General features: G+C 57.7%; 9 protein-coding genes across 9 annotated transcripts; 6 read left to right on the top strand and 3 right to left on the bottom strand.

Annotated features, from left to right (window-relative positions):
* Positions 1–111: 111 nt before the first annotated feature.
* On the top strand, positions 112–4,084 carry MKK02DRAFT_28465 (uncharacterized protein; the record flags this gene model as incomplete). Its single annotated transcript, XM_053087562.1, has 10 exons — positions 112–895; positions 941–1,220; positions 1,390–2,351; positions 2,384–2,647; positions 2,680–2,924; positions 2,958–3,147; positions 3,180–3,371; positions 3,419–3,545; positions 3,579–3,895; positions 3,933–4,084. The coding sequence occupies 10 exons, from the start codon at positions 112–114 to the stop codon at positions 4,082–4,084; spliced, it is 3,513 nt and encodes a 1,170-aa protein (XP_052943453.1).
* Positions 4,085–4,587: 503 nt separating this feature from the next.
* MKK02DRAFT_28466 (uncharacterized protein) lies at positions 4,588–6,168 on the top strand (the record flags this gene model as incomplete). Its single annotated transcript, XM_053087563.1, has 4 exons — positions 4,588–4,617; positions 4,670–5,099; positions 5,134–5,330; positions 5,362–6,168. The coding sequence occupies 4 exons, from the start codon at positions 4,588–4,590 to the stop codon at positions 6,166–6,168; spliced, it is 1,464 nt and encodes a 487-aa protein (XP_052943454.1).
* A 331-nt stretch (positions 6,169–6,499) lies between these two features.
* MKK02DRAFT_17454 (ribosomal protein L31e-domain-containing protein) lies at positions 6,500–7,114 on the bottom strand (the record flags this gene model as incomplete). Its single annotated transcript, XM_053085790.1, has 3 exons — positions 6,500–6,535; positions 6,707–6,933; positions 6,982–7,114. 3 exons carry the CDS (start codon positions 7,112–7,114, stop codon positions 6,500–6,502), a joined length of 396 nt encoding a protein of 131 aa, XP_052943455.1.
* Positions 7,115–7,904: 790 nt separating this feature from the next.
* MKK02DRAFT_28468 (uncharacterized protein) lies at positions 7,905–10,984 on the bottom strand (the record flags this gene model as incomplete). Its single annotated transcript, XM_053087564.1, has 3 exons — positions 7,905–8,274; positions 8,299–8,985; positions 9,021–10,984. The coding sequence occupies 3 exons, from the start codon at positions 10,982–10,984 to the stop codon at positions 7,905–7,907; spliced, it is 3,021 nt and encodes a 1,006-aa protein (XP_052943456.1).
* Positions 10,985–12,798: 1,814 nt separating this feature from the next.
* Positions 12,799–14,744, top strand: MKK02DRAFT_38337 (uncharacterized protein; the record flags this gene model as incomplete). Its single annotated transcript, XM_053090048.1, has 9 exons — positions 12,799–13,193; positions 13,239–13,270; positions 13,303–13,680; positions 13,714–14,090; positions 14,134–14,161; positions 14,209–14,350; positions 14,400–14,474; positions 14,522–14,592; positions 14,641–14,744. 9 exons carry the CDS (start codon positions 12,799–12,801, stop codon positions 14,742–14,744), a joined length of 1,602 nt encoding a protein of 533 aa, XP_052943457.1.
* A 578-nt stretch (positions 14,745–15,322) lies between these two features.
* MKK02DRAFT_28470 (uncharacterized protein) lies at positions 15,323–19,837 on the bottom strand (the record flags this gene model as incomplete). The annotated part of the gene is made up of 13 exons (XM_053087565.1): positions 15,323–16,267; positions 16,310–16,557; positions 16,605–16,791; positions 16,837–17,025; positions 17,071–17,457; positions 17,504–17,656; positions 17,699–18,406; positions 18,448–18,592; positions 18,635–19,074; positions 19,109–19,335; positions 19,382–19,586; positions 19,634–19,683; positions 19,741–19,837. 13 exons carry the CDS (start codon positions 19,835–19,837, stop codon positions 15,323–15,325), a joined length of 3,981 nt encoding a protein of 1,326 aa, XP_052943458.1.
* A 293-nt stretch (positions 19,838–20,130) lies between these two features.
* MKK02DRAFT_38339 (uncharacterized protein) lies at positions 20,131–21,476 on the top strand (the record flags this gene model as incomplete). The annotated part of the gene is made up of 4 exons (XM_053090049.1): positions 20,131–20,314; positions 20,551–20,618; positions 20,668–20,777; positions 20,828–21,476. 4 exons carry the CDS (start codon positions 20,131–20,133, stop codon positions 21,474–21,476), a joined length of 1,011 nt encoding a protein of 336 aa, XP_052943459.1.
* Positions 21,477–21,860: 384 nt separating this feature from the next.
* MKK02DRAFT_28472 (uncharacterized protein) lies at positions 21,861–23,158 on the top strand (the record flags this gene model as incomplete). The annotated part of the gene is made up of 5 exons (XM_053087566.1): positions 21,861–22,017; positions 22,088–22,125; positions 22,175–22,275; positions 22,439–22,593; positions 22,644–23,158. The coding sequence occupies 5 exons, from the start codon at positions 21,861–21,863 to the stop codon at positions 23,156–23,158; spliced, it is 966 nt and encodes a 321-aa protein (XP_052943460.1).
* Positions 23,159–23,685: 527 nt separating this feature from the next.
* MKK02DRAFT_28473 (uncharacterized protein) lies at positions 23,686–26,219 on the top strand (the record flags this gene model as incomplete). The annotated part of the gene is made up of 11 exons (XM_053087567.1): positions 23,686–23,892; positions 23,956–24,406; positions 24,440–24,913; positions 24,955–25,036; positions 25,086–25,209; positions 25,320–25,391; positions 25,483–25,668; positions 25,709–25,885; positions 25,920–25,990; positions 26,032–26,059; positions 26,094–26,219. The coding sequence occupies 11 exons, from the start codon at positions 23,686–23,688 to the stop codon at positions 26,217–26,219; spliced, it is 1,998 nt and encodes a 665-aa protein (XP_052943461.1).
* Between the last annotated feature and the right edge of the window lie 98 nt (positions 26,220–26,317).

Below are 26,317 nucleotides of genomic sequence, written 5' to 3' on the forward strand. Positions count from 1 at the left end.
ATTTGGCTCCGCGGGACCGGTTGCCGGCCAGCTTCCCGCGACCGATGTTCTGGGAGGGACTGGCCTCTACGTCGATTGCCTTACCCTTGCGACCAAGACCTTCAGCACGGCATGCGCTTGCTTGCGGCGAGACAGCTCGCCCTGGCCTTTGGTCTCGCCGCCGTGCTCATCATCGGTATCACCCGCTTCTTCGAGCTCGGTCTCTCGTCCTTCGGTCTCTCTCGCAAGTCCGCAGGGGATTTCCAGGCCGACCGGCTCCTTCTCATCACGGCCTACTTCCCCCTCAAGGCCGCAAAGCACTCACATGCGGAATACGACTATTGGCTGACCAACTTCATGGGTCGGCTCCACACCGACATGTACATCTTCTGCCCGCCCGCCGAAGAAGCACATCTTCGGGACCTGGTCGGCAAGGCGGCATTGTCATCGGGCAATCACGCAGCGGGTGGGGTTGCCATCGGGCGCAAGGTGTACTTTGACACCCGCTTCACTACCTCCCTCGAAACACCGGTCCTTTCCTCCTTTGTCCAGCAGGCGGATGACCAATGGGCCAAAGACGTCGAAAAGCACATCAATAATCCTGATCTCTACGCGATTTGGAACTCCAAGGCGTACTTCGTCGGGGAGGCGGTGCGGGAGACCACATCGGACGGCCGGCGGGCGTACCAATACTACTTCTGGCAGGACGCCGGGGCGATGCGGACCGCCAATACGCTGCGCTATTGGCCGGACATGGGCCGGGTGCAGGAGGTGTTTCGGGAGGCGGAAGACGTCAGGGAAAGCGACAATGTGACGGAGCAGCCGTTGATCATGTTTCCTTTTTGGCGTATGGCACACGGGCATGAGAAGGCTTGGACGGAGGATCAGGGAGGGATAGCCACGCTGCTGACTGAAGGTGAGTATAACTCGAGGGCTCATTTGCGACAAGGCTGACATGTAGGGTCGTTCTTTGGCGGAACCAAGGCTTCAGTCCTCTGGTTCGAGACTGCCTTTTACAGACTCTTCGATAAGCTCCTCGCCACGGGACACTTCGTCGGTCGAGATCAAGACGTCTTCAACACCCTCATCGCCCAGCATGCTTCCAACTTCTTTGGTCCGGTTCCGGACGCGCATAATGACATGGGGGACTGGGGCAAGTGCGGGGATCGATGGTACTATTACATTCAGTGGATAGCGGATGCGGCGGAGAGACAAGCGATGGAGACGACGTATGGCTGGCAGTGTCCTCTTGTACCTGTAGACTATCCCTTCTTATAGAGAGGTGGGAGCTGCAGCAAGTTTCAAGACGACAAGGGGTCGATTGCGGGGCCCGAAACATCGAACACAGCAAGCAGCATACCACGCTACGACAACACCTTTGTCATCTTGACATTATCTTTGTCACTGAAGCTATCCCTACGCGATGTCCTCCGAGCCGCCGGACCCACGGTCTCCTCGTTCTCCGCCTGAGGAGGTCGCTCCTGCAGCAGCAGGAGGCGCGCCAGCTGTCACGCCGACTACACCTGCCCCCTTCGTCGGTCAGGCGGCCTTCCTCGATGGTCAACCCCAGCAACGTCCTAACATCGGCTCTATGCTCTTCCTTACCGCCTTCTTCTTCTTCATGTCGTCCAGCAACAATCAGCCTCAGATCGTTATCGTCGGGCCGGATGGGCAGATCCAGCAGCGCGTAACCGAGCTGGACCGGGCTCGGACGCAGATGGATGAGTACAAAGGGCTATTGAACGGGACGGTGGTGGGGAACTGGACGGAGGGTGGCACGCCGCAAGTCCAGCCGGCAGCTTTGCTACCTGGGCGCTTTGAGCACTCGGCGGTCGGAGCAGGGCGATTCTACTCGAACATTACCGGATTCCACCGTGATGGAAAGGCGCACCCGGTCAACCTTCTCCAGCCAGGGCCAAACGTTACCTTCTTCGACCACACCCTGCCTGCGCTGAACTCCAGCTCGGAATGGAACGCGACGTTGGCGGAGGAGCTGAAGGGAGATTGGGACTGGACACTGGTGGATAGCTGGGAGATGAACGTGAAGGAGCGGTCGATTCTCGAGGAGAGGTCGAACCTGACGAGTGGGGTGAAGGACGAGGACTGGTCATGGGTGAGAGGGACAATCAGCTTTGGAAACACGGAGATCAAACCTCGGGTGACGGACTACGACTTCATCGGTCTACACTACCTGCCCAACGGGACGTACGAGCTGTACGCTGTCCCAGACGGGTTATACCTGGATATACGCAACATACCCCGACTTTACCCTCAACATCACAATACAACGCGGAGGATCATCATGCGCGAGCTGGAGAAGGAGTTGGACGCGCAAGAGCGGAGCCTGCTCTTGACGGATATCCGGCCTGAAGGTGTGTATCGAAGAGGCATCTGCTGATCCTAGACGTGACAAGAACGAGATGCCCCCTGCTCGTACACCTCGCTCTGCCTCCCGTTCCTGCCGGTATCGATATGGCCGACGTCAAGCGGTATGATGAGGAACTTCGGAACCCAACCGGTCTGCGCACCAGTCTTCGGCGTCCTCCTGGATACTGGCAACGGGGCGGATTGGGCGGTGTAGTCATTGCGGACCAGTGTGGCTTTGCGATAGGGCTGGACGCTGGACAAGGGATGAAACTGGAAGATTTTTGGCGGAAGACGTGCAACTGTACGTATCACCCATGGCGGAGCTGATCATAGATGCCGCCTACGCCTCGTTCTTCATGCTGCTCACCCTGTACCTGCTGGTCCGCCAAATGGAACTCACTCGGACACCTTCCACCCTAGCCCAAGTCTCCCTACTGTCGGCCATCAGCATGGTCAGCACCGACTCATTCATGTTCTCAGCCCACCTCGCGGTCGGCACCGCCAGCGACAATAAGACAAGCCTTCCGCTGCTTGTCCCGGCGTTTTTGGCGTTGTGTACGGCCATCGTGTTTGGACCGGTGAGTCATTGCCTCAACATGTGCTGACGACAGCGATATGTGATCCTGCTGTATCGCGTCCAAGCTCCTGAGCGGACTTTTGAACCTACTCCCACACCTCCGGTCGCTCCTGCGCCGGCAGCGGACATCGAGTCGGCGGAAGCAGGTGGCGTTGCGGCTGAGGTACCGCCGTCTCCGCTGTTTGGCGTGCGGGAGGGACTCGCTTCTCATCCCAGAATAAAGTGTACGTATTCGCTCGAGCTCGGCTGATCTCAGGGCTTGTCATTGGTCTTCTCGTCTTCATCGCCTTCCAGCTCGTTATGGTCCCCTCACTCGCGCCAGTCACGCTATTCGGAATGTACTCGTTCTGGGTCCCACAGATCTGGCGAAATGCGACTCGGCGATCCCTTGGAGTGGACAAGACCTTCGTGATCGGGACAACCATTGGCCGACTTGCTATACCCATCTGTACGTCTTCTCTCCTTGACTTAGCCTTAGCCCTGGCTGATCATCAGACGCGCTGGGCTGCCCCGATAACGTCTTCTTCTTCTCTGGGACCAATTGGGTTTGGGGAATGGTCATCTGGCAGATCTTCCAAGTCTCGGTACTGCTCGCCCAGGAGAGATTCGGTCCTGCCTTCTTGTAAGTCTCAGCCAAGGCAAAAGCTTACCATAGCTTGCCAAACCGCTTCGCTGCTGCGGATGGGTACAACTACCACCCCCTCCTGCCCTCGTCCTCCGACCCGAAAGCCGATCTCGACTCCACTCCGCTCAATCCTGCAGGGGTAGCGCTGTCTGACGAGCGCACCTGCAGTATCTGCATGGAGGAGGTCGATACGCAACCGACGAGTATGGCGCCTGGAGATGCCCTGTTGAAGGGTATCAAGGCAAGCGGTTGGGCAGCAGGGCACCAGCGTCGGGCGTACGCCCTGGCGCCATGTGGTCATCTGTTCCATACGGCTTGTTTGGCGCAGTGGTTGGCTGTCAAAGTATGTCTTGCGCCTCTGGGATGGCAGGCGCTGACTGTCAGACAATCTGCCCACTGTGCAAGCGCTCATTACCCCCACTGTAGCCACATGCGATCCATCAGCATCGGACGTCCCGAAGATATCCTGCGGACGCCGCATATCTGTTGTATACTATCTGTTCATGTACATCTGTGCACAGGAAATGGTCATGTAGCAGGCCTCACTTGCTTCCATCGGTCTCAGCGCTACCTCTACATGTACCCGGCGGCTTCGTCGCTGGCTCACCCAGATTGGCAGGTTTAAGCGAAAATCCGACCGGAAATCAGGCGTCCGGATGAGCTAAATATTGTCGCGTCTTCCGCTTGCCGTCTCCGCTCAAGGCGTCTGCTTCATACTGTCAACTAGTCCTGCTTGCTCGCCAGCACTAAAAGTCGTGCTCTCCCGAGTGCGCGATACTCGCCCCAGCGCAGTCAGCAAAGGTGACCGCATTGTCCCACCTTGTGTCTGAGATATACTAGCAAACTCGCACACGAAGGTTTCATAGATTAGATTTCACCCAAAGTCGCGAACACGCTATCACAAGTCGGACATTGAGCACCCGAAGCACCTCGTTCGGTCTATGGGTAGCCCTGCTACGCCTACACAAAGGAGTCCTACTCGTTCCGCTGGACGCGCTCGCAGCTGGATCAGGCGATCAGCTTTGTCCCAACCATAGACATGCTCCCCACAAGCTTCGCCCTTCCTCTGGTGAGCAGCTCCGCCGATGCTACCTGCTTGATCTGAAAAGCTAATACCTCAGCCTGTCCGCTCGGTCATTCGCTCCCCCATCTTCATCCTCGCCTGCGTCTTCGTCGTCGTCCTCCACCTCGAATTCCATCACGCCACGGTATCGGACCTGCTGGGGCAGGACCAGTCCCTCCTCACCCAGCTCGCATCTCATGCTCGACCTGCCCCCTTCACTGCGCATAGCGAAGCGCCCTATGGTCCTTATGGTCTCCGTCACGACTACTACTTCTTCCCCATCCGCGGTACGGACGACGAGACGCTCAATCTCATCACCTCCTTCCATACGCAACAAACATGGCCACTGCAGCCCGAGGCGGAGATCTGGTGTAGGGGCAACTTGGACAGCGAGTGGTCGCTCGCGTTCCTCGCTCAGGACAAGGTGGATCCGGAGAGGCGGATATTCAGGCTACAATGTCAAGCTCGAGGCGATTTCGCGACTATCCGTAAGTTCACATCGCAAGATGAGGCTGATGGTAGAAATGCGCACTCCCAACGCCAGTACAAAGACCATCATCGTCCCTCTCGACACCATACGACCGCGGACGGTCAGCGCGAGCCATCCCGGACCATACCTCGTCGCCATGACCATGGTCAGTGGATGGTCGACTCAGCTTGCTCGCTGGATCGAATATCAACTCCTACACGGCGTCGAAGAGGTGTACATCTACGACAATGTGAGTTGCTGGTAAGACAGATCTAATCTAGTCCTTCAACAACAACTCCACCTTCCGCGCCAATCTCGAGCCGTACACCTCCACTGGCCAGGTCCATATCATCCCATGGCACCGGTCCCTCTTTGAAGGCGGGTACGACTGGAGCGGTCAGCAGCACTTTGCCACGAATCACATCGTACGCTCCATGGAAGGCTACGCTCGCTGGGTGCTCCTTACCGATATCGACGAGTTGCCCAGCTTTTCGCCGAACGCCACGGACACGGCCAGTACCGCCGTCAACTTCCAGTATCGGGATCACCTCATCGCAGCGGAATCGGCAGCTCCAGACATCCGGGAGTTGGCAATGCCCAATTGCTTCGCCACCGCCGAGCCATACGTGGTCCCTGTCCCAGACCGACCGGCTGCGCGGGCGGAATCGTCTCCCTCAGTACTATCCGTCCCCGGGATCGGCATCCTCGACCTCGTCCCCACCCCCATGTACCGCTTCGTCAGGTGTCACAACTACAGCTATCGGTCCAAGATCTTTGTACGGCCGGAGCAGACCCAGGTGATGGCGATCCACTTTGCGTCGGTCGGGAAGGGGTCGGTGAATGTGCAAGACCCAGCGACGGGGCTGTGGCTCATGCACATGAGCGACCATATCTTTGAGAATGACGGGGAGCAGTTGCGGGTAGACCTGAGGGAGGTGGCGGACGCGGTGACAGAGGCGCTTTTGTTGCGGTATGGCGGGTCGGTGACCAGTGCAGAGGATTTGGCCAAGGAGGAAGTCATGGAAGGATCGGCGCCGGAGGGGGAAACAAGAGAGGAAGTCGCGGTCGAGGGAGGACCGAACGTGTGACAGGTCGTATCGTTTCGTTATCTTGGGCATTATCTGTAGTCATGTTTCACCTTGCAGTAACCATTCCTCTTGGGCTTGCTTGCCGGTGAAGACAACGCGTACCCGCCGCAGGAAATGGTCCAGCGATGGTCAAGGCTGTCCAACTCCAATAGATTAGGGCGGAGGGGGCTTAGTCGTTGGCTGGAAGAGAGACGTAGATGCGACTGTGTCAAGCTGTGATTAGTCCAGCTGCTTCTCCTTGTCGATCCCAACAAGTCGGATACCCGTCACGAATCGCCTCGAGGAGAAATCCATGCCCATGCTACCTATGTATTACAGTGGGGGTGAACATCTACTCGTCGCCCTCAACGACAACGGTCTGGAGACCCTGCAACGTTAGCGGAATTCTCATGATTACCCGCAGCACATCCTCCGCTCCGGAGGCGACCGGTGGGCCCTACCACCCTCCCCGACAACCGATTAAACCCTCCCGCTACCGCCTACAGTCTCACATCACGCAGCGTCCTGCCCGTACCCCGACCATGACACGCAGACTCACCTTGAAGTTCGTCACGCCCTCAACCACGCTCGCCACCACGTACAGCTTCTCCTTTGCTCCCTCGTCGTCGTTACGCTTCCTCTCGAGCCTGACGCGGACACGGCGGGGTGGGGACTTGACACCACGCGACCAGATGGCCTGGTTGAGTCCGGGGGATATGCGAACGTCCTTGACGCCCATGGTCTTCTGCGCAAAGATGACGACGGCCTTGATGGCCTTGGGTGCCTCTGCAGAACGTCAGCTGGGTCCAGGTTGACCATGGGGGTAAGACGCACTCTTCTTGAAGGCGAGGTCGTGGATCCGGGTGTGGAGGTGGATGGTGTATTCCCGGGTGACCACGTCCTGCAGGGCAGACCGTTGACGGGGAGCCTGAGGGTCAGCTAAGCCCTCGATGTACGCGGTGTCCATTTCCGCCAGTCGTAGCTTCGCCCTTGCGTCCGCTTGATCGCAGCAACTCCTGCTGTGGCTTCATCCCCTCCTGTCTCCTCCCCGCCCTAAGCTGCCCAATCCTCCTTGTCCGTGTCCGCCTATCCACCTCCCTCACGCTGTCCCTTTTATGTCCCCTTTTCCGTCACATGTCCATCCATTCGTCCAGAGCGCCGAGTCCGTTCCGCAAGACAGGAGGGAGCTTCGTATAGACGTCGACACTAACCTTCTTTTCCTTGGTAGTGGGCGCCTGAAGAATCAGCATAAGCCCTTACAATGTTGCAGACATCTCCCTCGAATTGCTCAATTCGACCCTGCTTAACCCTCCTCCGACCGGCAAGCCCACAGCTCCCTCTGGCCTAGACCCCTCTCCCCTTGCTGCCGTCTGCAAAGAAGCTGTACTGACCATTTCGACCTATATAACCCTTCCTTGTTGATGGATGATCACTCTTACGCGCTACCTGGCACTCAAATTCACCCAACCACTCAGCCACACTCACAGCCAGCGGAAAGGGGGAATAGCGGAAGTAAAATCGGCGATACAGCCGGATCAGCGGGATTAATTATGGCTGAGAGCCAGCACATTTGGGATGTGGCGCCGCGTTTCGGACTTAAGCTGTCGACCGATACATGCGATTCCGTCCGCGATCGAGTCCACCCAAAGCTTCCCCCAGTTTAACCTGTGCCGACGCCAGTCCTCAAAGCAAAGATGCTACAAGCTGCATAGATCTCCCAAGTAGATAGCTAGCTAGATTATCGTATGTATCGTTAACTACAGATACTGTCCTATGGATAAATGTCCTAATGTCCCAAAATGTATCATCTCCCCCTCAGTATCGCCAGAACAATCACCCCTGCAACCCCCGCTACCGCTACCGCCGGCAACACCGTGACCGTTGCTATCCTGCTCCGCGTCGCCCATGGATCTGGGTGATGCAGCCACCGTGCCAGCCAACTTTGCTTCGACTCCACCTCCCCCTTCTCTACATCCCTGACTGACCCCTCTGACGCCACTGGCCATCCCCCAAATATCCAGCACCAAGGCATGATGAATCCCAGCCAAAATAGCAGCGCCGTGGGCGCCTTCCTCTGCTTTGGCATGACCGCCGTGTGGACCGATGGCGTCGCATCCCTGTACCTCCCTGTCTCCACCTCCGCGTGCTCACGGCTGGTAGACGGGTAGAGCGGTGCCGTTGGACCCGACGGTACTGGCAGTTGAATATCGCCATCTAGCCCGCTCAAGTCGCATGGGGAGGAAGAGCGGGCGAAGCTTGGCTGCCGGCGAAGTGTCGACGCCAGGTACTGCCTTTTCATCTGGTCTTGCGCCTCGACGTCCGCATGGTCGTGGAGCGTCTCGGCCGGGCGCGAGGTATCGCTCGGTGTGAGGGGGGTAGTAGGCGGGGGAAAAAAGTGGGTTTGGGAGGAAGCCGAGGTCGGGCTTTGGCTGGTAGGACTGGGGTTGATCGTATGCGTAGCCAGATGGAAAGTGGATGACCGTTGCTCGGTGGTCTGCGTGACGGCGGGGAACGGGTTCAGCATCTCGCCGAGCATCAATGGCCGGACGTGGCGTCTCTGCAGGAGTCCGACGCCCTTCTCTGGCCTCTCCTCCATCATCGCCTTCGCCCCCTCCCTCTCCTCCGTCAGAGTCTCCACAGCGTCCTGGCGAGCTTGGGGGTGAAGCATCCGGGGATGCAGTGTCCGATCCGAGGGGAACGACCCATTCCCCAAGCCACCCGAGGAGGGACCTCTTGCCTCGCGCAGGTGCTGGATCTCGGACGGTACCGATACGAGGGACGATGATGTCGAGGGGATCGAGCAGCTGGGCGGTCGGCAATGGCTCGAGAACGGAAATTCTCTTTCTCCGCCGCTCGACGAGGTCAAATTGGACGCGTTGCTGTCGGCCGTCGCCATGGGCCGGTGTGATTCGATGGATACCCCCGACGAGCCGGTCTCCATCGGGATGGACGCCAGCCAGGTGGGTGGAGCCGCGGTGTCGGTGGCTGCTGGACGGCGGACGATTTCCGCCCTCGCCCATTTCCGTTCCGCCGACGCGTGTATGCGCATCCCAAAGCTGGGCGTGCTCACCCCGCTGAGCGTCATGGACGTGTTGGTGTGACCCGGAGTGCTGCTCTCGCCGACCGCCCCCGCGTCGCCCGACAGTGAGGTCGGCGAGGTTGATATCCAGCGAGTCTCGCCCTCCCCCATCTGAAAATCCTGCCGCCTATCTTCGGTCCCGGACGGAGGACGGCTACTGGCTGCTGCGAGGTTGCGAGACGACGCCGGTGGCTCGGTCCACCAAGCCGACATGAAGCCTAAGCCCCAGCCTTCCTTGTCGGGCGTGCCGGCAGCTACAGGGATTGGTTGAAGGGGTTTGGAGAAGTTTGGGGCGCTCCGGGGGATCCGTGATGAATTTGGGCGAGGCCGCTGCGGGGTCTGGGTCCAGTCGATCGTGCTCTCCTCCTCCTTTGCAGCAGGAGTAGGCGGCTTTGCTCCCCAGCCCTCCCACGCTCCGCTCCACCGCATCGGCGATTTGAGCCATGCCTTCTCCGTCATCCTCTGGCCGCTTCCCTCTCCCCCCTCCAGCGCTAGATCATGTAGCGCAGAGGCGTACGAGTTCCGGAACGACCTCGAGCGGAATTCGCCTGAAAAGTCTGACGCCTGGTCGTCGTACTCGTAGACCTCTTCGGCAGTGGATGGGCCCGCGTAGCCCATGGCAGGGGTGTAGAGTTGCGGATCCGCGGGAGAGCCAAAGTGACGCTCAAATGCGGGAGACATGGGTGGTGGGTACTGATATGGGTCGGCTGGAGGTGGAGGAGGAAGATTTGGTGGTGGAAGGAGGGCGGGAGGTCCGTGAAGTGGTGGCGCCGCGACTGGCGCGAACCCAGGTCGGTCGTTCCAGGCCTTGACGAGCTGGCCATAGAAGTTGGGATCCTCCGCTTCCCTGCTCCCTACGCCCTCCAGCTGGCGCACGGTATGCGCGATAGCCACGATCCGCTTCCGCCGCCGCTTGACCTTGTCTGGTGTATCAAGCGTCTCTTGCGCTTCCGTCTCCGTCGCCCCGTTGTGCTCCGCCTCATCGCCTTCAGGGATATTGGCACTGACTCGGCGAGAGTTGTCCAACGATTGTCGCAGATAGGTGGCTGTTGCGCGCAGCTCGGCGGTCTCACCGGAGAAGGATGACGCCCACGAGTAGGTGGATTTAGGGTCCGACGATACCGAGGTGTTGCCGATTTGCCCTTCCTCTGAGTGGTACGGCGAGTCTGACCGCTCGATAACGACGCGCAGGGGTTGGCTGTGCGTGGAGTGGGCGGGAGATCGAGAAGGAGAGGGAGCATGTGCCATATGGGTGATGCAGAGGGAGGTGGGTGTATCGGAGACTGACCGCAGACTTGGGCCGGCAAGCAGTGAAGACGGTAATTGGTGCGATGCCGATCGAACATGGCCCGCTCCCCCTCCCTGTCTCTTCGCCACCAGACTGAGCGGTCTCCAGCTCGCAGCTCGCGTCTTGGTCTCCCCCGATCCAGTCGCGACATTCTCCTTTTCTCCACCGAGCTTCATCCGCATCATCCGCTCGCGCATCTCGCGCCCTCTTCTCCTCTCCTCCTCTAGCCGCCGCTGCTCCGCCTCGAGCTTCTCACGGGTGATCCCATCATCCTCGTGCTCGTATAGGTGGGCATAGGTGGTAGAATGTGTGTCGACAAATTGTCGAGCGAGAGTTCCGCTAGAGCGGGAGTGCTGGAGAGTGGGACGGGGGCCGAGGGGAGTTCGCACCGGGCTCGGAGCGAGGGTCTTTGCTCGGCGATGAGACGAGACCCGCCTGGGAGTCTGCGGTGGCGTCTGTATGCTCGACATGGTCTGATGGTCAGCGAGTGGCAAAGTGAAGGCTGGACGGACATACGAGATTATGATTGATCGATATTAGAGATCATGGTGGATTTGGGAGGGTCGGTACGGGACACGAAAGGAGTGTGGGGTGGCAGTGTAATCGCCTAGTGTGCTACGTGTAGCTATGGTATAGGTATGCTGTAGATGGCTGGTGTAGATGGACTATGGATGGTAGCTCTATGATTTCAGTTGCGACCGAGGTAACAGCCCCCTTTGATGTTGTGTTGTGCCCGACTTGATTTTCAGGGCGAAACTCAATCTTGAGTTTTGACTTTGATTTCGCCCAATCGGGAAATATCGGCAACCATTAACCGAGACCCTGCCATGCCATCGCTCTCTTGCATCACACCTCTCTTTACAGTGGCTTACACGTAGTCTATGTCTGGCTCCTCATGGCCTCATGCTCATCAGGACGGCTTGAGAAGATTTTTAATAGCGTGCGCTGGGGATCCCTCGAAGCTCGTCGATTCGGACGATAAACAACCCGACATGCGGGGCTACAAGCTGTTCGAGCCCCGTGAAGCGTGCCTGGCGGACCCTTTTGTGCTCCAGGCTCCAGGGATCTGTACTGCATGCAGGTCTTAGTACTGATTCCCTTCCTACTGACTCTTTACTCAGTAGCTCCTCCCTAAGATGAAGCGATCAACCTTCCATTGCGATCCCCGGACGGACAGCAGCTACGAAAGAGAGTGGTTTCGGCTTTGGGCACAGACGTTCTCTCGCCGCGACCTGACAAGCTGATGTAGAGTATACTGATGACTCCGGCTGATGATATGGACTCGACTACTCACATCACCGCTACAAATCCTCTTCGCTTTTATCCTGTGAATTCCAGTCGTTATACAACGTTGCCTCAGATCACCCAAGCCCAGTCAAGGAGACGGCGAATGGGGAGCGCTCAGCCAGCCCGAGAACGCATTGGACTCCTCCTGGTGTTCAAGACCGTAAGTGTAGTATAAACCGAAGCTCATGAGCAGAGCCTCGTCCGCCTGTACGTCGTCGGCAAGATCGGGTGCGGTGATGGAACTATCTGACTGTCAGGTGCTCAAAACTGTCTGCGGTGAGCCGGGCCGGGCTAGCTACAGATGAGCTACTTTACGGACCGGACCTACCGCTGCCGGGTATACAATGGAGTCGTTTGCTTCAAGGCAGGTCTCGCTCGATCGAGAGAGGCGCTAAAGCAGAATAGCTCTGTGTGCTCCCCGGCTCGAATTTCGGCCTTCATTCAGAGATCTGGTGCGACCATATCTTCCAAGGCTGGTGTCCCTCAGCTATCAGGGGGCTTTGATGACGAGTAACAGCGATGTCAGACTAGGAGCCGGGCGGAGGCAACCAGTACCATTGGCATGGGTTGAGAATATTAAGCTTAGGTGCCTGGCGCTGTATGCATTACGGCACAGCACGATCCCGTTCGGAACGCAAAGCAGAAAGGATCTGCCCGAAAAAAGATCGTCGAAGGCAAACAGCCACCTTGCCGCTTGTTGTTTTTCCGCCAGAGCAGGCTCTCAGGTGTATGGTGGGGACGCTTCAGGTTGAGGAAGATGTGCGGCCAGACCGACGAATCTGCAAGAGACAGCGTGCTTTACTGGGAGTGCAAAGCCGCATTTGAGCCCGCATTTTGGGACCGCCAAGGAGCGCCGCTTTCCGCCGGCGCGTCCGCGGATGGGGCCGGTCTGGAATGGTCTCATAATGTGTCTCACTGTGTTCCCCACTCTCTCGTTCGCCCATACTTGTCCACTTTGTCCCCTTGATCTTTTGCTGGCTGCTTGGCCTTCGCCGCCATGGTCCCTTGGCGTCCCAGTCGGAATCGATTGAGGCTGTACCTCCGTATCGCTGCTTTTGGAACGCTCTCAACCCTAATCTGGCTCGTATACGGACGAACTATCGTGACTTCGGACAGCGTACATACGCAATGGGACGCGAACGGATATTGGCACGGTCCTAGGCGGGTAGAGAGCAGCTCCTTGTGGTCGTATGTACCGACAACGGCCGATGGGGAGGACTCGGTCGAGGAGCCGGTCGAGGTGCCGCTGACGTGGGAATGGTCAAATACCATGCGGCGGAAAGGGTATCGGCGGCCGAGCTGGGGTGCGCTAAGGGAGGTGGGGCCAAAAGCGAGCTTTAGAACCAATCTCAAGCCTAATATGAAGTACTTGGTTGCTTCACCGATCAATGGGTGAGCTTTCAGCAAGGCCAATTCGAGCCTTAGCTCACAATACAGGTGGAATAATCAAATAATAGAAGCTGTCAATGGTGAGTATCAATAGCTCTCTAGCTGAGTGTAGCCATTCACGTCTCTCTGCTCGCGGACCGGATACCAGTCGTCAACGCCTTCTTCGCCCACCACGGCCACCTGGGCGCACGAGGTGAACATCCTCTGTCGTTCACCGAGGTATTTGACGTCTCTGGCCTTATCAAAGCGTGGAACGGAAGGCCTCTTGTCGATGCTGCCGAGCTCAAGGTCGATGACAAAGTGGCCCCACGGCATCGCACGGTGGTATATGACGGGGAGCATCGGCAGCGGGGCGCAGACGGACGGCGACTCGTCAGCGGAGATCTGATCGCGGCGGAGGAACCAGAACCCGATTACATGGACTGCTGGTCCACAAACATGGTGCTTGGGAAACTGGACTTCTATCATGATAATGTACATGAGCCAGTCAGTAAGTTTGGAGGCACGACCAAGCTGATGATAGCCCGTTCCTACGCACCGTTACCCATCAATGTCAACCCAGACAAGAGATGGGATCGCTTCTCCATCCCACTTACTGCCGAAGCCATCCGCAATTACTCGGTTCCCGGAGCGAGACTTCCCGAGTCTACTGTCGCTCGGCTCCACGAGCTCGGAGAAGTTACCGGTATCAGCCCCGACGATCAGTATACCTGCCTCGACAGGACTTACTGGATGGTTGACGCGCCACACAACGAGGACCTGCATCATCAGTGGCGAAACGGAGTCGGTGCGTGGGCAGCGGTCGGTCGCCACCTCAAGTTTCAGCCGGGAATCCACCAAATCGCCGATGATTTCTTACGGGATCTGATGGGTCTGAGCTGGGATGCGGAGATACCTCCAGTAAGTCCGACGCTCTAAGCGAGGCTCAAAGCTGATATCGCAGTATATGGCTGTACATATTCGGCGCGGAGGTGAGTGTGGAGACAAGGCATCATGCCGGTCCAGCTGATGCAGGCAGACTTTTATCCCGCTCTCAAAGCCATCACCCAGCGGCAATGGGCTCACCGTGCCTTCCTGCTCCTGACCAGGTACCGGGAAGAAAGGCAGGTGGATATAAAGCACATCATCTGGACCTCGGACGAGACGGACGAAGAATGGTTGTGAGTGCAACCACCTTGATCGAGACGAGACTGTACTGATGAGCTACAGAAAGGAGATGAGATTACCGGGATGGTACCACGTCGACCACATGAAAACTCAGACTGGAAATAGGTTGGGATTCTGGTATGCGCTTTTGGCAATTGTGGTCCCTCAACCAGGCTGATCAGCAGGTGGCCAACGCTCATCGATTCGTGTATCCTCTCATCTTCAGCGGCATTTATGGGTGTATCTTCCAGTACAAGTGAGTCAACAAGCGTCCTTGCCCCAGTATCGCAGCACTGACATGCAGTGAGCATATTACCATCCAGAAGAGTATTAGATGCGGGCGGCATGGTAGAGCTCTTCTGGCATAGTCAGTACAAGGTCCCAGAGGATTGGGCGTGGGAGATATGATCTGAGGGGAGGGAGCAAGGAGCTGCATACATTTCTCTTGGGTTTACGCATCATCTACAGGTATACATATGCATGGTTAGGATAGCGACGGGGATCCTCCTGAGCCGGCCAAACCTTACTGGCACCGCGGTCTCAAACCCAACTCCTCATTCCTTATATCCAAACTTTCCCGCGCATCTTCTCCTCATCATGACAAAGACGGCAAGAGCTCAGTCGCCTCTGGTCCCGCGCGACTCGCGCCTTTTCTACAGCCGTAAAGACTGTACGCAGTACGGGCGCTGTGCTCGACACCCGGAAGGACTCGATGGACCGAAGGATGGATTAACAGGTCTTTAGCTGCATGAACAGGGCCCAGACGCTCACCAGCATCCAAGAACCTGTTCTGGACTCAAGCTATATGTCTGACGCCCGGATACCTTGACCTGCTGCATGATGTATTAATGATCCCGCTCACTCTCTGCGATACACAATTGCGCCCCTAAGTATAGATCCCTGACTCGCACACTGTCCACTCCCCTCGTGATCGGCAAATGATGGATGTCCTGCTACCCTCTTTCCCTCCCTCATGCGCACAGCGATCAGATCACCCGCCCCGTCTTGCGCCGCTTAGCCCCCGCCGCCGGCCGCTCCACCGGTACACTCTCGCTCCTCTCCCGTCCGCGCTGACTCGACCCCGGTGCGCCACCCTGACTGCTGTTGAGGTCGGTAAAGTCCGCACCGGCAAAGTCCATGTCTTGGTCTAGGTCGAGGATGAGGTCATTGATATCGACGGGTTCCGGTTTGGGTTCGGCGTCCATATCGACGTCCCCGTTGACATCGGCGTCCCCTTCGCCACCTTCCGGCTCACCCGCACCCGCCTCCTCGTCCTCGTCATCAACCTCCTGCTCCGGTGACTTTTGCTTTGCCGAGCCGGTAGATGGGGTCCGCTTCAGCCCGCGGCTTTTCGGTGTAGGCGATGGCGACCCCTCCCCCTCTTCCTCCTCGGGAGCAGGCGATGCAGTTTCGGTCCGCTCCCTGACCGCCGCCTTTCCTTTCCTCCCGCCATTGACCACCTTCTTGCTCGCCTCCTTGACCTCCTTATCCTTGCCGGCAATACTGACCAGACGCTTCTCGTACGCCCGATACCCCTCCCAGCCTCTCCCACTGAGTAGGGGCGCGCCCGTCCCGCTCATTGCCTCCTCCATGTGGCTCTTAAGCTTGAGGGCATCCCGCCCGCCGATAGGCCCCAGGAGCAGTATGACCACCTTGAACCACCCGACGAGCGCCCGAGCGCGCTTGGCCGCCAGACGGGTCCGAACATCCTTGGACTTGTTGGCCTTTTCCTGCTTGACGAGATTGCTGACCCGTCTGGCGATATAGTCGATTGCGCCGAGGTGAAAGTCGTAGACGTCCGAGGGTGAGAGCTGTTTGAGGACAGTGAAGTGGGTGCCGTGGATGATGAATGCGGAAGAGATGAGCTTGGCGAGAGCAAGGGTGGCGGTGGGGTCCGAATTCACGTCGGACTCGAGGTAGGTGCTGAAGGACTGAGTGTCAGCTAAGTCAAGCGGGGACGACATGGCACTCACAGCTTGAAGTGCTGAACCAGCGACGTGCTGCACAGTGTCCGCTTCCCGGTTGTAGATTCCCTCGTCCCGGAGCACATCCACGAGCTTCTTGACGATTGCATCGTAGGTCGAGCCGAAGCGCCCGTAGTGCGCAAGGGGCTCTTTGGCGTGTTCAACCTCGAGCACACCGGTGCGGATGGCAGCGACAAAGACAGAGGTGAGCTGGAAGAACTCGAATGTTTGCTCGGGAGTTTGGGTGGTGGTTTCGGCTACAAAGTCAGCTTGAGGCTCCGACGAAAACCCGAATCTAGCTCACTGTTCTCATCGCTCTGACTAGCTTGCACCTCCTCCAGGTCCGACGCGTAGCGCTCTACTGCCGCCTGGAAAGATCCGCCCAACCGATGCTGCGTCTCGTCCTCCATCTTGAGTGTCGCAGCCTTGGCAGCGGGTGCGGATGATTTGGGTGAGAAGAGGACATAGGTGTTGAGATAGCATACGAAGGCCTGATCCATCAGCCGAGGTAGAAGTGCGCGCTTCAAATAGCTCACCTGTCGTCTGACCGACTCGGCCGCGTTGCTCCGGTCCGTCAACGCCAACCCCTTGAACACCTTCATTGCCCGATCCCGCTTCTCGACCAGCGCTTCCACCTTGGCCTCGTCATTAGCGTCCTCCGGGACGAAGCGCTGGAACAACCATGTAAGATGGAGGAAGACCACCTGCATCGCGTACTCGACGAGCTGTCCTGTCAGCTCTGCGCAATGATCCCATGCGGGAAGACTTACCTTGCGTTCCTCCTTGTACCCGACTTCGCCCCGCTGAACAAACTCGCAGACGATATCCCAGCCCGCGCTCTGTCCACCCTCCGTATCCTCCATGACATCCACCAGGTCCTTGCTCCGCTCCAGCAGACTCAAGCGTAGCATTATAGCTTCTAGACTGGCCACCTGCTCATCGCTCAATTGCAGATCGCTGACATCTTCGCCGTCCAGCGCGTCTCGTAAAGAGTTGAAGAGTGCCTCGGTGAGCTCGATGAGCTTGGCGGCGTTGTTGGTGGAAAGGGAAGTGTTGGCGATGAGGGTGTTGATGGCGGTGATCGCGGATGTGAGGAGGAGAGGGTCGGTCTGCGTGAGGAATTGCTTGGAGATGTCGTCCCAGAGGCTGTCGTAGGCCTATCCATGAGCTTGGGCCTTCTTACGAGGACTGCGGATAGCTCACCGTGCTCTTCCGCATGTCCAGGTACATCTCCAGCTTCATCAAGCCCGGCAAGCCCAAGATACCCGTCATCCTGCCCGCGTCCGACTGGTTCTTGGTGAGAAGACGAGGCAGAGCAGTCATGAGGGTCTTGGTCCGCTCTTCTTCGTTGTCCTCCTGTAAAGTCAGCTCTGCCCCCCTTAATGAATCAAGACTTACCGGGTCAGCTCGCACCGAGGCGATGAAGACGTGCATCATGAACCCCTCCTCCTCCTCATCCAGCAACCACGCATCATCTTCGTGCGTCGAGTGATCCAGCAGAAGGTAATCCACCAGACCCTCCCAGTCCTGCATGAGCGATATCGCCGTTGACAGCGACTCGACAGCGGCCGCCGCCCGGCTCATGAGCGTGTTGACCGAGACGGTCTTGGCGGTGCTCGACTCCCCTGCTTCCTCATCCTCCTCCGCCTCGGGCTGGTCGATCGTCCGGCTCGTCTCCACCAGGAGATCCGCCAGAGCCTTCCAGCTGAGGTACTTGTCCATATCCTCCTCGTTGATACCCTTCCCCCGCTTCTTCTTGTTTCCGACCGCACCCTTCCACTCGCCCTGAAGCTTCTCGACCCGCTCCTCCCAGAGACCGCTAAAGAACCCGCCGATGGCCTTGCGGATCCGAGGTTCATGGTCGAATACCAAACGAGCGATTTGTTCCCGCTCGTTCGAGTCTTCATCCTGCAGGATACCGGTCTTGTCGATCTGAGCGATAACGTCGAGGGCTCGGACGCGGACGGTGATGTCGATGTCGCGCAGCGCCATCTCGATGAGCCGAGGGGCAAGCCGAAGGGTAACGGTGCGGGCGTTGTTGACGAAGGAGTCGCGAGTGTACAGGGTGGAGAGAGCCTTGACGGTCTCGCTTCGGGCGTGGGAGTCCTGATGATCAGCGGAGACCATCATGGATCAGATAGACCTACCGGATCGTTGCAGCCTCGCGAGAAGTAGTTGAGGTATTGCCTGTCGACAAACTTCTCGGCGTACCCCTTGACCCATACCCCGAGCTCCTTGAGGCAGTCTGTCCGGATAGCGGCGTCGGAATCGCGTACTCGGTGAACAAACACACTGGTCGTCAGCTCCGTCCTGTACCTGTGACTGGCTACTCACACATCCACGGTCTCCTGCATCAACCCCTCGAGGGTCACCTTCATCTCGTGCGCCTCCTTGACCTTCTTCTCCGCCTCCTTGACCCTCTTCTGACCCGCAGCCGTTCCCGCCTTCTTCGCCTCCGCCTCCCTCTGTCGCTGCTTCATGCTAAGATCCTTACTGACGTCCGATGCGACATCGCAGAGCGCCGAAGTGAGCTTCATGGACATGTAGGTGGCCGTGTGTCGGAGTGGGCGGAGCGCCGAGGTTGAGAGGTTGTGCAGCCATGATTGGAGCAAGGGGAGGAGGGGTGCTGAGTGGGTGGTGGTGTCGGATGTGTGGTAGAGGAGAGGCGTCTGCGAGAGAGTCTTGACGAGCAGGGAGAGGAAGAGGTTGAGGTTGGTCTTGAAGGGTTTCAAGTTTTTGGATTTGGATATCAAGGGGTATATAGCGGCGGTACTCTGATTGTCAGCGCGGGACGAGGCAGGAGCCTACCTTGGCGCTCTCTTCTTCGATCCGCTCTACTGCGTCTGCAATACCGTCCATGTCCATCGTCTCGTCCTCATCGACATCCGCCATCAAGCCGCAGCATCGAATGACGAACAAGACAAGCTGATGGACAGCTTCCTTCTCGCCTTCTTCATCGCCTGCGGAGCTCTGATATGATTCGACCCAGCCTTCGACGACGGTACTGAGAGCGATATCGGCGTTGAGGAGGGCGTCTGCTTGTCAGCTGAAGCTGAAGCTGAGCGGGCGGTTCGACCTTACTGAAGAGGGAAGAATCGTCCTTGAGGCCATCGAGCTCGACGACACCCTCTGCCGGGGCATCGGGCGATGCAGCCCGCTTGGCTGGCTTCTTGCCTTTCCCCTTGGCCGCAGCAGCCTTCTTCTGTGACCCGCCGGCGGCCTTCTTCTTCCGAGAGGACGCAGCCGGAGCTGCGTCAGAGTCGTCCGAGTCCTCTTCTTCCGATGGCTGTTGAGGTCAGCTCGCTGGTGAGTATCAAGCAATCGCTAGCTCACGTCGGACCGAGCGTCCTCATCATCCAGTCTGCGCTTCTTCCCTGCTACACCTGCCCACATCAGCTTTCCTCCTCGATTTCCTTCCCTTCCTTCCCTGCTGAACTCACCCTTCGCCTGCTGCGGCTCGAAGCGCTGCGTGGCCTTCCTAGACCGGCCACCTCTTCTTGGTTCAGCTGCTGCGTCTTCCATGACCTCTCGAGACATATGTGTGAATAGGCTGAGGGTATAGAAGCTAGATAGCTGTAAGAGAAGTTGAAAGTCAATCGCAAGGGAAGAAGTCAAGGTGGACGTGACGTGACTGGATCGGCCACCGACGCGTCAAGAAATCTAAGCGGCGATCGCCGGTAAACATACGAGTGAGTGAGTGGGGAATTTGGGGTCCCCACGCAGACCAGCCAGCCCACTCTATAGCGTAGATCTCCCCGTGCTTATAGCATCACAGCTCATCACCGTAGATAGGTACAGCGTCCCAGCTACGAGCAACACGATAGCCAAGAATGGAGGCATCGGCTGCGAGCTCCTCTCGCTCGCCTACCCCTACTCCGGGGCCAGTCAGGCCTCACCCAACGGCCCCCTTCCATCCGCATGGGGATACAGCCACCTATCGAGATCTGCTGCTCTTCGAGGAGAGGCTCAAGATGAACGCCGAGATGCTGAGGAAAAGGAGGAGAAGATACAATAGTGAGTCAGCATACTTGCCATGCGCCAGCTCGAGCTGTATTGAGGATGATGGGGACGAGCTCGTCGAGAAGCTGGAGAGGTCGACAGCATCCTTTGATCAATGGCAGGCATGAGGCTTGGTTGGAAGATGCTGTGAAGGTGTCACGAAAGAGGCTAGGCGTGGATACTGCTGGGTGAAGAGTTCTGTGAAGGGTCGATATAGACAGTCGCCGTTCTTGAACCTGGCTAACCCTCAGTCTTTCTATACACCTTCCTGTCGGCCACACTTGTCATGGCCCATCAGCTCCTGCTGAAGACACCTACGGTGCGCAAGCTTCGTCCCTCTGAAAGATTAGGCGCTGACAATGCTCCAGACATACGTCTCATTACGAGCTCTCCAAGGCTTACTAGCGGTCGTCCTCATCACCTTGATCCTCTTCTTCGCCAGTGGTATGTACGATGAGAAGATACGGTATGCCCGTAGGTGAGTCAGAAGTTTGCCCAGCGGGAGCGTTCCTGGCGCTGATACAGTAGCTATCTCACCTACTCCAACAAAGCCCTCCGCCCGCTCAATATGCACCTCAATACCCGTCGCCCACCGCTACACCACCTCCTCCTCTCCTTCCTCCCCTCATTCGTTCGGCCCCACCTACCCGCCACGTCAACTTCCACACCGACTGTTCCTCCACCACAGACCAAGCAAGTCCGGCGCGCGAGCGGCAGCGGGGTCATGCCCTCCATCCCGCCTTCCTCGAATCCGCGAGGCGAGCTCATCTTCTCCTCGCGGGTCGATCGGGGGTTTAGGGAAGGGTACGAGCGATACCGTTCTGCGTTCGAGCGGAGGCGGGAAGAGAAGGAGAGAAAGGAGCGAGCGGGTTGGTGGAGGCTTTGGCGGAGAAAGGCGCCAGAAGCTGTGGTGGCCGTATTGGGCGGAGGGGAGAAGGGGAAGGTCGCGCCCACGCCGCCAATCTCTAGGAGGGGAACACCGCCAATACCCATCACAGTCTCATCTATCTCTTCGACATCAGCGGGTGGATTAGGAAAGGGGCGGACGAGGACGCCGAGCCCTAGCAGTCTGCGGTTTGAGGATAAGGCGCCGGGAGGAGGGAGGGAAAGAGCAGAGAGCTACTCGTTCGTCTGGACGGGGACGAGGGATACGGGCCCGCTCAAACGGGCGCCATGAAGGGGATGGATCTGGATAGGGAACAGTGGTCTCGGCTCACATATCAAAGTCTTCTGACCAGCTACTACTGACTGTCTAATTTGAGGATAAGACGCCGTGAGGAAGGGAAAGAGCGGAGAGCTGTTCGTTTGTATGGACGGGGGCGAGGGATACGGTCTCTCTCCAACGGTCGTGTGGAAGGGAAGAAAGGGATGGATTAGGACGAGGGATAGCGGTGCCGCTCATGCGACAAAGTCTTCTGACCATTTACTACTGACTGTGATACCAAAAACTGATTGAGACGGCCGTGTCGTGCCGTTCAGCTCCACCGTCGAAAAAGGGGAACTGTACTGGGTTTCTTGAGGTTGTCTCAGCTGATCAGCAGGGACTGTCTGTGGTGTCAGCATGGAATGCCCTCCACTCGTAGCATCCACTGCTTGTATCAGTCGCTGCTTGATCACTGCCACCGATGGCTCATTTCTCTACACTTATCGACTCAGGTCCAACGTGCGCATCCACTATCACACACGTGCCTATCAGGACGCCGAAACTCCGCTCCTGCGTGAGTGCTCGAAAACGATAGTCATGAGATCCTTTGTGACAGGACTGGGAAGGTCACTGCTGGCCGATAGCACGTGCGTGCGAATGCGCCGAGACTCCGGCCATACTTGTGAGTATGAGAATCAAAGACTTGTGATCCCTTGTGGTCTGAGCAGCAGGTCACTGCACATCGATACGCTCATGACATATATAAATACGCCTCCACCCCTTCTGACGTTTGTCAAGCTCGCGCTCATTCTATCTTCAACGTTCTGACCTCGTAAGTCTTCCTCCTCTCAGTCTCCCTCTCTCGCGGTACTGATCTCATGAGTTTCACAGTTGCCAATACGCTCGAGCTACCTCACATCGCCATCCCCTACAATGAGTTCACACCCGTCTGTCCTCATCGACAGGCGCAGCGCTGAGACCGGCGATACGCCCAGGCCGCTCAGGCTCGAATGGGCAACTGACCCCAAGGACAAGAAGGTCACTGTCTACCATGACGAATGGGCAGAGGCCACGGTCCAGGTCGCCGAAGCCCCAGACATCATGGTTTTGAGCCTGATCAAAGGGGCTCTGAAGAAGCTCTCCGCGCTCGGTCTGTCTACTCGCTTTCTTCCCCTTGTAGCCCTCGACTGACGTCTGCAGACAGCGTCGACGACGACCTGCTCTCTCGCATCGGTACGGCGTTCGGACGCGAGCTCCAATGGCGCTTCTTGGCGGAGGAGGGAAACAAGATGACCTGGGAGGCCCATCTCGCCAATACACATTTCCCAGGCTTCCTCAGCCGCGGTGGTCCCGACACATCGATGAATCCCATCGAGGACACCAGGAAATGGCTTCAGGACAGAGAGGTGCTCGACGACATCATCAAGGATACGCTGCGAGACCTTCCGAAGAAGCTGGCGCCCGACTCAAAGAACGATTTGTATCCCAAGGTGTCAGCGCTCCCCAAACTCTCGGAGCTCCGGGACCTCTCGAGCGATGGGAGCATCCCCTCGCCAGCGACGCTCGACGGCTGCTACGCACTCCTCGACGAGATCAAGAAGCTCTCGAAGGTCACGCACTTCGGTGGAGCTCGGGCAGTTGCGTCGCTTTACATGGGGAGCAGGAACGTGACGTACAAGCCGTACACCGGCTCGCAGCATGCTGACTCCACCTGATCCAGGCTCGTAACGTTCCAAGTCTGCTGATACATGTTACTATCCTGACCCATTACTACTGTCCGGAAAAGATCCCGAATGCATCCGATGTCACTTTGTCAGAGGCCAATGGAGCAGCTGGAGTGGAACCTGAGAGGATGAGAAAGCGAGCAGGCGGATTGCCTCCTGACGAGGACACCAAGTTCGCAAGCTGGTGTATGAGTGCTGGATCTGAGGTGCAAGGCATTTGAGCTCATCGCTCGGTGCGCCAAATACCAGCGGGGATCAGTGTTGATTGCCGATACCTGGAAATCTGGCGGTCTATATATACAGGAAGCGAGCGCGCCGACACTGATGGTGGGGCGAAGACAATGGGGAGTACAGCATGTGTACGTGCACCTATCACTTGAGCAATTGTCAGCCTTGTGCCACTCTCCACCTGTGCATACCTCGCGGGGGTCGGGGGAATCGCCGGCTCCAGGAGAATGTTGCGCGCATGAAAGCCGAGTATAATTCAGAGCTCTATTACCTCTATATGTACGCCTGTCATGACCATCGACAGACCAGGAGGTGCGGCAGCAGTCGCCATAAAGACGAAGGCGCCGGCAGAGATGCCAACAGCCCCTCTACGCCTGCACCCTGAGCTCTGGGCCGTAGTATTTTCGTATCTCTATAACGACCCTTCCCTTCCTCCTCGGCCTGCAAAGATCTGGGAGACACCAATTCCTCAGCCTCATCTGGCAAGTGTTATGAGAGTGAGCAAGGTGCGCAATGTTCATCTCTTAGCCTCGGTCCGCGCTGACGCGCTGACGCGATAGCTATTCAACAATATCGCCTCTCCCTACCTCTACTCCTCCATTCGCACGAGCCACCTCTCTTCCCTCTCATACGGCCTCGATATCTCTCCCGTCCCCGGCACTCCCTCCAAGCGGAGTCTTCTTGGCTATACGCAACGCCTATACACTCAATATGTCAACAAAAATGAGCCCGCGTACCTCGACCTGCTCAAATACGGCGGCGCCTATTTCTACCTCGTCCAAGCTACGCGCCAGGACATCACCACATTCGCGGCGCATGAGCGGGGCTGGATGATGGAGAGCCTGAGAGATTTGTGGGTATCAGGCGCGCTGAAGAGAGTGGCCAGTCTCTCGACGGGTCCCTACGCCGCGGAGCATGGGGAGCGCCATAAGCTCCTCACTGACCGTTTGGCGCAATCTGATCACGCGGCGGACCGGAACTACCTCGCCCCTATCGTCGCCACGTTGGTCGGTACGTTGCCTGACAGTACCGCGATGAAGATAGGGTGCCAGTACCTTGATAGCGGCCCGGAGATCACGCAGATTCTCCCTCAAGGGCTTCAGTTTCGGGCCCACATCGCCTATGCCAGCGTCAGGGTACCGGTCACTCTCGGCGGCCACTCTCGGTGGTATTATTGCGTCCGTCCCAAAGCATACATTACCACACTGGAAGGGGTACTCCGGAGCCTTCTCATCACCGTTGTGTCACACGCGTTGGAACGGATCACCGCGTGGAAACAGCTTCAACAAAGCACCGCCTCACTAGATCCTCCCCTCCACGTCGACGTCTACATTCCGGGTCCTGGCGGAGAGGAACGGGCGGTAGAGGTTCTCAGGACGGTCGTTACAACCGAGATTAGGGGGATGTACAAGGCACTGGGGATTCCGCCAACACGTCACGCAAAGGATATCTGGAATTTCTATGGCTTGTGGGAGGCACCGGACTGTGAGGCGTGCGGGTGGAAGCGGGCATCTTCCAGTGAGTCCACGTGTGCGATCGTGAGAGGGCTATGGCAAGAGACACGGCGGTAGAGGCTGAATCGAGCAGAGCCGTCGCAGACACCGCCTGCCACGACAGGGTATATTCTCGAGGTCCGCACAAGTGGGTGCTGCGTCTATGGCTGGGTAAGATCGGCGCTGATGAGATACAGTCGTCAGAGATACGTTCCGGGATCTTTTGCCCCTGGCGCGCAAGTTGATTCTGGGACAGCAATGAATGGTAGGACGAGGTGTAGATACCATCAGGCCGGGTCGGTCCTGGGGGCTATGCATAATGTGAGGTAGTCGCGTTTGGCATCTCGCCACTGGGCCCACATTGCTGTGATCCTTTGATCCATACCGATCCTCGCGGGGGCCAGACCGAGCTCCTTGCTGCTCCTCATCAGGGCAAAAAGGGGTGCTTCCCGGTCCCGCCCCCGGCGCCGAGTACCGGCTGCAACACATTCCTCGATCATGCCGTAAGTGTTCCCGCATGGTCTTGGATCGGCCGGAAAAGCCTACGCAAAATGCTTCTTCCATCTGCTTCCATGCGCTCTTCTGCATGCACAGATCAATCCGGGGCTCATCGATCCCGATCCCGACCTAGTCACAGGATGGCTCACTACCAGGAAGTCGCCTCAGGCGCAAAAGACACGAAAGGACACGAAAGGACACCCCACGCGCGAGATTCGCTCCACCGAAACCTTATCAGCTGCTAGTGGTGCCCATGCGGAAAGTCACCTGAGCTCTGCACGAGTCCGATCGTCCGGGCCTAGATACAGTCTATGATAGATAGCTCCCGACTAGTCATCTTCTGTCATCTCTTTCCTCAATCATCCTCAACCAAGTCTCAGCACATAGGCCTCAATTCAACATGTCAATCCGAACCATCAACGGGCAAGCTGGCGGCACAATCAAAGCCGCGACGGTTCCTTGTGCTTCTTCCGGCTGGCCCGGTATTACATTCGAGCAGGTGAAGTCTCTTCCTCGGCCAAGCTGACGGATAGAGTAACGTGCGGATGAACGAAACTGTTCAACTCACTTTTCCTGGCGTACCTCCCTTCACCTTGACCCAGAAGTGAGTCGCTCGCAGGATACGCGATTCCAGCTGACGGACAGTATTTGTGACAACAAAAGCAGGTGCTGGGTAAGTTTGTTCGAGGGCGAGAGCTGACCTGCAGTGTGGCTTGGTCTCGGTAAACCTCACGGGCAGCGCCTACAACTGGACTGTGGCCCCCTTCAAGAATGAGGTGAATACGACGGATCAGCCGAGCACATTGTTTGTCGACGGAACGACTTCACTGTAAGTCATCCGCTAGTACAGGCTGATCTTCAGGACTTGGGCTGCTGTGGAGATCGCTGCAAACAATAACACCGCTGCACAGATCGCGTCCTTCTCGTTCAG

Source organism: Dioszegia hungarica (assembly GCF_025882075.1).
Source record: "Dioszegia hungarica strain PDD-24b-2 chromosome Unknown MKK02contig_16, whole genome shotgun sequence".
In the NCBI taxonomy this organism is placed as follows: domain Eukaryota; kingdom Fungi; phylum Basidiomycota; class Tremellomycetes; order Tremellales; family Bulleribasidiaceae; genus Dioszegia; species Dioszegia hungarica.